Source organism: Carex rostrata, chromosome 10 (assembly GCF_964058835.1).
Source record: "Carex rostrata chromosome 10, lpCarRost1.2, whole genome shotgun sequence".
In the NCBI taxonomy this organism is placed as follows: domain Eukaryota; kingdom Viridiplantae; phylum Streptophyta; class Magnoliopsida; order Poales; family Cyperaceae; genus Carex; species Carex rostrata.
In genome coordinates, this window is record NC_135927.1 from 3,292,630 (window position 1) to 3,302,012 (window position 9,383).

At 33.2% G+C, this 9,383-nt stretch overlaps 1 protein-coding gene across 1 annotated transcript; it reads left to right on the forward strand.

Moving 5' to 3' along the window:
* Positions 1-5,892: 5,892 nt before the first annotated feature.
* Positions 5,893-9,143, forward strand: LOC144560926 (ricin B-like lectin R40C1). Its single transcript, XM_078310141.1, has 5 exons — positions 5,893-6,128; positions 6,256-6,375; positions 7,986-8,354; positions 8,555-8,677; positions 8,794-9,143. The coding sequence occupies exons 1-5, from the start codon at positions 6,009-6,011 to the stop codon at positions 9,007-9,009; spliced, it is 948 nt and encodes a 315-aa protein (XP_078166267.1). The 5' UTR covers positions 5,893-6,008; the 3' UTR covers positions 9,010-9,143.
* Positions 9,144-9,383: the final 240 nt, after the last annotated feature.

A 9,383-nucleotide genomic window follows, 5' to 3' on the forward strand; every position in this document is an offset into this window, starting at 1 on the left:
AATATGGACATGGCTCCTTCTAACGCTGGAGAAGTGTGAAGCACTTTGTACAAGGCTAGAATGCCAGAAGCTATTACGCATGTGCCAACTAACGCCTCATCGACAATTATTTACTCTCTCCAAGCAATAAGTTGTAGATGAAAAAGGTGTCAGGCTTTGAATTTGGGATTTCTTTGTTTACTTCTTTAATTTGGGTTTAGAAGTTTATAGCTGCTAAATACTCTTTTTCTTCTAAATGCTTGTTCCCGTTAACTTTCAAATCATTTGTAGTATTTCGAAAAATAGAGTCATTATTATTCATGCTTTTAAATTTTTTTCATAATATAATAAAAAATATACGTCTTACGGTAACAAACATTATTTATAATACTGACAACACTAGTATGTCTCTTATAAAATTGATTTTTTTTATTATTATAGATTATTTGATTTTAATTTACAAGAAATAAAATTGAATTAGGACACGTGTCCCGATCACATAGACTTGAAGATTTGAAGTTAAGTTTACCAACCAATTTGATAATAAGCTTAACCACATACTAATTTCGGCCTTTTTGTAACGTAAAAATGTGGGCCAAGTTTTTTAATTTAAATATTAATTCACTAAAAATCATCGAACTGGATATATTTCAAATTAAACCTTTCTCACGGGTACATTGTTTTTATCGCTTATCTTTTTTACTTTTGTATATTTTAATTAGTTTGATTTGTGCTACGAATCTTAGCTTGAATATGATTCCCTAACAAGAGTTGTGTGCTAAAGGAACAGATTTGGCGTGGAATTAATCGATCTCTTTAGCCATTTTGCAGCAAATGAGTTCAGAAAAAAAGTACTTATTTATTGAAATCTTAAAAATTTAAAAGTTTGTCAATTAAATAATTTTTAGTATAATACTAATAATTTTTAGCATAATTAGAAGCTCAATTTGTTTTCATGAAAAAAAAAAAACTTGCAGTATGACTTTACAATTTGTTTTCATAAAAACTTACACCTAGAATCTAAGGTTAATAATTAAGGAGAGATTTAATTTATTTTTATACCAACAAGCTCTACAATTGAGTTTATTTCCAACAAGCTTTCATCTGATATTTAGACCCAAACTAAATTAAAGGCCAATAGATTTGTCATTTATTTTGTCAAAACAAATCATTGGGCCACGTTTTCAACAAATTACAACATCCATTCAAGCGGCCCACTAATGAGTCAATACAATACAATAACAATAATCTTTCACTGTTTAATAATTTGCTTAGATATGGGTACAATTTATGTACTATTGCTTGGGTATCGGTATAAAAATGTTGTCAACTTTTGTTTTCTTGTTTTGAAGCTCCTAGTCTTCGCTGGAGAAAACATTGCAACAACCATCCAACCGGCCCTCTAAAGAGGCGATAAAATAATTATTTTTCACAGTTAATAAATAAATAGCTTTTCCTTATTCATCAGTACAATATATGTACCACACAGACCAGCCCTTGTTGCCTTCTCAAAAGAGAAAGACAGCCCCGTAAGCAAGCAAATGGAAAAAAGTGTAAAGGAAGTTGAGAAAGCAAAAGCATGTGTTGAGTTCGCATATTAAGAAAACTTGAGGATGTGTGGAATCATGACGTTGCTTTACTCAGTGTAGTTACATCTTTGAGCAAACCCGAAGCCACTACAAGAATCTTATAATATTAGATTTAAATTTTGATATTAATCTCTAGCTTTAAAGATTATTAAAACTATCAAGTGATTCTCTTTTCTGATCTCTAACCACCTCACAATGGAACGCACCATGTACGTACATGTTATCTACATATATAGTAAGTCATGTGCGTTAACGTTGCATTGTGAGGTGGTTATAGATCATAAAGGGAATCAGAGAATGGATAGGTTTAATAATCTTCAACATTAGAAATTAATTTTAAATCTAAAATTATAAGCTTAATTTATATTATTCACATAATATGTCTGGTCAATCTCTTCGAGAGAAGAGACTGAGTCTTTTATTAATTTTCCATTTAATTGAGTGCAGAAAATATTACTTTGGGGAGGATTTCAATGCTAAGTATGAGCATAATTGATGCACCTTTCTTTTTTGAAATTATATCTGTTAATTTGTACATCAACCTTTTGTGGTTACAAATTTTAAAATTTACCCTCAAATCTTGAAATTATAATTGGTGCTTCCATTGCTAAGAAAAAATAAAATAAAATATTGAGAACATATAGACATTAAAACCGAAATATATTGCTATTTCCAAATGGAGTGAGGCTGATTAGTGTGCAAGAAAGAAGGTGCTCCGTCAGAGAGCAAATAATGGAAAAAGAAGCTAAATGAAAACAGAACATATTAATATGGAGGGCTAATAGCAGTACGACTCGAAGCAGCTCTTCAATGGGCCACGTTTTTAACAAACAACAACCATCCAACTGGTCCACTAAAGAGTAGATAATATAATGATCTTTCACTGTTAAATAAATTGCTTTTCGTTGTTCGATATCAGTACAATATATGTACTACTTAGACCCACTTTGGTTGCCTTGTGAAGAGAGAAAGACATAGCCTCGTAAGGAAGCAAATGGAAAAGGATACTAAAAAAAAAAAAGATGCCAATGAACTCATGAAAGTGCAAATGAAGGTGAGAAAGCAAAAGCATGTGTTGAGTTTGCATATTACAAAAAGTTGAGGATGTGTGGAATCTTGAAGTTGCTTTACTCAGTGAAGCTAAATCATTGAACGAACCAAAAGTCAAAAGACACTACAAGAATCTTATAATATTAGATTTAAATTTTTGAGATTAATATTAGATTTAAATCAATCTTTAGTTTTGAAGATTATTAGGACTATCAAGTTATTTTCTTTTCTGACATTTAACCACCTCACAGCCGGACGTATTATCTATATATATAGTATGTCGTGTGTGTTACATTGTGAGGTGGTTAGATATCATAGAAGGGAATCACTTGATAGTTTTAATAATCTTCAACATCTAAATCGGAAATTATTATAAGCACGATTTATATTTACGTCTGGTACCAATCTCTTTGAGAGCATAGACTGAGCCACTTATTAATTTTCCATTGAATTGAGTGCACAAAATTAATTAATTCATGTTTATGCACTTTGGATTTATGTGCTACTTTGGGGAGGATTTCAATGTAAAGTATGAGCACAATTGATGCTCCTCATCTTTTTGAAATTATATATGTTAATTTGTATATTAACTTTTTGTTGTGACAAATATTAAAATTTACACTCATGACAAATTTAAATAGTTTAAATTGATCTATTTCATGAGGGATATATTATATTTCAAATTTATAAATTATTGAATTTATTCAGTACAAGGTTAAACAGTAAATAAAAATATATTCAAAGTTATTTTATTGCATTCATTTTGTTATAATTTCATGACTGCTTGACTTTACACTAAATAAAAATGAAAAGTTTTCGAACGATGGCACAACCAAATTTTAATGTGAATGGATATCTTAGCGTTATTACTTGGCAGGATATAGATTAGATAACATCTCAAATTATAATTAGGAATTTATTTATTACTTGTAATAAGTAGGGTTTAGTGTTATTACTTAGCGAGTAATAGGGGAATGTGATTAATTAGATTAGTGTAAGTGGTTTAATTACATTACATACTGTGACAATCTAAATTGTTCCTCACAAGCCGACATTAGAGTTGGAGAACCTTTCAAATACGCATAACTATTACGCACAAACCAAACAAACTGAAGGACCTAAACTAGTATAATGTTGTTAAACATTTATAAATCTATCCCTGTGGATCGACACCCGACATTACTACATGGTATGATTATGCGCTTGTAATCCGACAGAGTAGAATTAGGGTAACTAAGTATATATTTATATACTAAAAGTTAGTAGTATTCATTCAGAGTCATCAAGGAGTTAAACGTCCCCACAATCAAACAACATGCTTTCGATAGACTGATGATTAAATGTAGATTAGTCTAGGATAGACCATAAGGAACAACTAAAGGAAAAGGAGATGTCTCAAGTTCAATGTCTCTCCCCACATCTCAAAAGATGAGAGCACTGAACCTTGGAACATTCTACCCACTTGCAACTCCCACCATACATCATGTGAGCTTTTTGTGCCCTAAACATGTATATTAAATTATCGTAAAAGTAGTAGTAAGGTTTTGACTCATCAATATGTTATTAAATAAAACACAATTTTGGTAGCATCTACCAAGTTCTCAAAGAAAAAAATATGTTATTAAATAATTATTTCATTAGAATTGCACAGTATAGCTCCAAACTTAATTACACAATACATCACCGTCCCAAGTATTTATAGCGTTGTCCTTGAGAACATCGCCATTAGTTCAAAAGGGAACACATTTGGAATTGATCAATGTAAAACTGACGGCCTAATTGACATCACGGATGGTAAAGGTCATCACTTCTGCGCCACCAGTCATGTAACCCATCCAATATCACTGAGACACTCAAAACAAACTATAGGATATAAAAGGGATGACAACTGAGGAGGGACATCAACGCCATCAGTTGATTAGACTGAATAGTCAATAAAAGATTCAAAGTACAGCACAACACTTCCCCTGATTACATACAACATCCGTGCCAAAGGACACCTGATGATATTGATGCAATAATAAATGTATTTTTTGAAGTAGTGAAACTATATAATCATGACTAATTTGATTTTATAACCAAATCTTTGATTAAATAGTTGTTCAGTTTTGAAACCTTCAAGGTCAGTCTAAACAATGTCACAACGTTATAAAAAAATATTTTATTGCATGCTTTACTGCAATTCAAATGAAATTTTCAAATATTCAAAAATTGAGATGTTACAATGTTTTGGTCGATGAGTGTTAAATGAAATAACCATACGCTAGTATTATAATAAAGAATGAGGCTATTGTACTTTGCAAAGGACGGAGCCGTCGTGCTATAAATCAATATTTCTGTTTACAAAATTTTAAGAGTCGATCAAATCATTAAAGATAATCTTTATATGAAAATGTAATAGAAGAGTGAATTGTATAGTTTTTATAATTTTATTTACTATTTTTATATACATATAAAATAACCTGATCTTAGCTTTCTGAACCATCCAAAATTAATGATATTGTATCTATTAAAAAAGGAGGAATCGCTGATTTTGCATTTTCTGGACCATTGAATCAGCGATTTTTAAAGTGGCTTAATAAATAGTAAAAAAATTTCAAAAAATGTAAAATTTGGTCTCCAAGAACATCTTAATATATAGATCACATCTAACGGTTCGGATTGACTATTCGGACTTTGAAAACAGAGAAAAAGGATAAGGTGCATTTGAGTGCACAAAAATTTGGGTGCATTTGAACCCTCCACTTAAAAAATATAGTAAATAAATTAAAAAAAAAATACAAACTTTAGTCTCCGAGTACATTTTCATATGAGATCAAATTTTATATGATTTCGATCGACTGTTTAAACATTAAAAATAAATATATGAATCTATAGTACGAATTGATCCATTTTTCACAAAGTACCATAGTCTCAGTCAATAATAAATATATTTAATGTGTTGTATTGGTCAATTTAGAAATCGAAAACATATTCAACAGCGAGGGCCACAACCCATCCGGATTCAACTCTTCTTCAATACTATAGAGGATGGGCCTACTTTACGGTTTGAGATTAAATCTTATGCTTTGAGATTCGGACTAGCGTAGGGAGCAATATTATTGGACTTTGAGATTCGTGCCATGTCAACGTTCCAGATCCATTAAATGTAAAAGATTCCCTTGTATAATATTGGAGTGGATGTGAATGCGACCCATCCAAGTGGGGATGATTTAATTAGTGATTAGGAAATTAAAAACGATAAACGATTTTATTAATGGGGTTGGTCCGCTAATAAAAAGTTCAGAACTAGAGAGTGTAGGAAAGGGAGGCCCATCCAGCCTAATTCACAAATTCGCAAAACCTCTATCTCTCGTCTTCTACCTAATAAATCTCTCATTCTAACCAATCATGGCTGAGAGTGAGGACCCGATTTACAGAATCATTTGCCGCAGAAGCAAGGACTATTGTCTCGCCAGCCGAGGTGGCAATGTTGTGTTTGCTCTGACCAACCCCTTGGATCGATACCAGGTTTGCTGATTACTCGATTTGTCTTCTTCAATTGGTATAACTAACTAATTAATGATTAATTCGGTGAATTTCTTTATTTTTTGTGCCCTGATTTGGGGCTACAAAAAAATTAATTAATTGAGGGCAGCACTGGACCAAGGATGAGAGGCATGGCACTAGAATAAAGGACTCTGAGGGTCAACCTGCATTCGCTCTGGTCAACAGAGCCACTGGTGAAGCAATTAGCTACTTTGCCATGTCCAAGCCTGTAAGTCTTCTTTAAGGAAAAGCACCAACTACAGAATTGCATTACATAATTATAGACAGTACAAATTACAATGAGGAAGAGAAGGAATAAGGGGATTGGTCTTTTTTTTTTTTTAGAAACTTGGTAGATGGGTTGGTCGTCTTTTCAATTGATGGAATTTGTTAATTATTTTTTTTTTTTTTTTTGAAAAAAGGCTATAACAGCCCGTTCCATATATTGAAACTATTTGTATCTTACAGCATCAAGAAATGTTTTTAATTGTACCAGTACAAGGGCATCATCCCACTGTACCACCACAAACAAAACAACTGAGCAAAGAAAACACAAAGTAAACTACTGAAGTTAACTAAGTGCACGCAGGCACTGTCAAAATGAGGTATAGTAAGAGGAAAGTCTGTAGATAGCAAAGAACTAATAGTAGAATAAGTGCGCATATGCACTAAACTACTGAAAGAGATCAGTGGGTTACTCTTCATCTTCGTCGCCAGTCACCCAGTCCAGCATCAATTAGATAATTATTTCTTAACACTTTTCCATTTTGAAAGAATGCGATTGGAATAGGGTTAAAAAATTATACATATTTCCTTATTTCCAAATATATATTCCACATGTTGGCTGCAAGTTGCTAATATTCCCACAGCATCTCACCAAGATGCCAAGTGTGTGAGAGTAAGCCAGATCTGATACCATAACCTGGATATATAGGTGCGTATTGGGATATTTTAGTATGGTCAGATAAATAAGAAGTCAATGAAAACAGCTCTTAAGCATAGAAGGCAAAATAGGCCGAGTCAGACAGGAATTGGCCGAGTCGGACCAGAATCGGACCAGGCCGACCTGATTTTTGACCAAGTTACACAGTGGACGAGTTTTGCTGTGAAAATCAACAGAATCTATGGAATCGGAGACGAATCGGCTAAATTTTTCAGCAAATCGGGCCGATTCTCACGATTTGAACTGATTCTCACGATATGAGCCTGTGATGCGCCCATGACAACAGGGAAATGGAGGAGATGTTGAGAGAGCAGATGGATTTAGGGGCGAAATCAGCTATTTTGACTTGGTCAAATCATTAACTAATATGTGCATGTTTTTTTTTTTTATCAATTTTGTGCTTTAAATTAATTAATTTGTTATCTGTTTTATATCTATATCTGAACCCGTCATTATCTGCTTCTTATTTGTATCCATTTAAGGTGGATTTTGCTTTGGATTTTAATATCCGTCTAATTTTCATATCCAAATTCGGTTATCAAATACTGATAAGGATATGATTTTAGTATTATACATTCCAAATCTGTTTGGTTTACACCCTTACCTACAAGTTAGAATGTGAATTTAAATTTACTGTTAAGTAGTGTAACCCTGGTGACACCATTGTGTTAAGTTGTTGGCCTGGTATGGAACTGGATGTTGCTATTATGAGTCAAGAACCTTTATCCTTTCACGGTATGCAATTTGTTGCTTATAAATACAAAATGATTTCCTAATTCGGTATGTTGGAATAGTAGCCTGTAAGATTTTGATTTTGATTTTGATTTATGTACTGCAGTTTCTGAATATTTAACACATTTCATGAGAATCTATGAAAGTTTTTTGTTTATAATTAGGTGCCGCTGGTACCATACAATGAGAATTGTTGCGAGAACTCGGTGTTGTGGACCATGTCGAAGGATGTGTTGGAGGGGTTCGGGCATATTCGCAGGGCCAACAGAATTTCTGAAGTGTGGACCGCCCGAGAACACTATCTCTTTGATGGCCACATTATTGATCTTTGTGTCCCGCAAGGAGACCCCGAAAACGTAAGTTTCCACTGGAAGATTGAGAAGTTATTGCCATCTACATGCATTTCTCTCTTTAGACCGTCCCAAAACACAGTCCAGATCAATTGCCAAGCTAAAGTGGGCTACAATCTGGCAATCGATAAGGATTGCAGCACTGTTCTGTTGGTTCCCTCCAATCCCAAAGATATATTCCAGGTTTTCAGCATTATTGCTCTTATTTATTCCTATAATCTATAAGTAATTCCTTTGTACTTTTTCTATTTATTTTTAATTTTTAGGTTAATGTTGACCATTTCCGAGTTTGTTTACTTTTTTTTTTTTTTTAGCTTTCTCGTTTACTACTAAATTGGTCCAAACCTTTGATAGTTTTTCCTCTGTCGTGTTGTCAAACACAGCATTGGATCAAAGAAATGGCATATGGTGTACCTGTCAAAGATGAAGAGAAGCAGGAGGCCTTTGCATTGGTGAACAAGGCCACTGGAAAAGCTATCAAGCATGGTTTCGGAAATAACTATCTTGTCTGTTTCCACACACATCATATAATAAAGTCATTAAAACCTTCTCCATTCAATAATATTTCTTTTCATGATATAAACAATGTTAATATTATTTTGGTTGGTCATCACATTTACAGGTTCAGGTGGCCCCATTCAACCGTAACCATATAGATCCCTCGCTCCTGTGGACCCAAAGTTACTATGTGCCTGATAGCTTCCGAAAAATAAGAATGCAAAATAACATTCATCTGGTCTTTAATATGTTGGATAAGGGTTTAGGTAAATATCCACTTCTTGGATTATCCAAAAATGGAAGCAGCAGCAGTCAACTATGGAATATTGAAGATTTTTAGTGAACACATGTTATAAACTTACAATGATATTTGTACGAACAAATTTTAATTGCTGTTATTTTCTGGGTATAGTCACAATATTTTGTCTGGCCTAGCTCTTTTCTGTTTATAATCTGTATTCTATGTGAGTACTGAGCAACTTCACTCAAAATATAATGAAATCTTGGACATTAAATTCAGAAAATTTCAAAACATAGCACAAATGCTGTCAGTGACAGCATTTTTATGGAATTCGTATCCTCTGCATTCACTCAGAAGTTGATACGACGATTGACCGAATTGGGGCCAAATTGGCTCGAATCCGGATTAGACGGTCGAGATGTATTTAACTCAAAAGTTAAGTTAATCCGAATTGGCTTGAATCCTGATTAGTA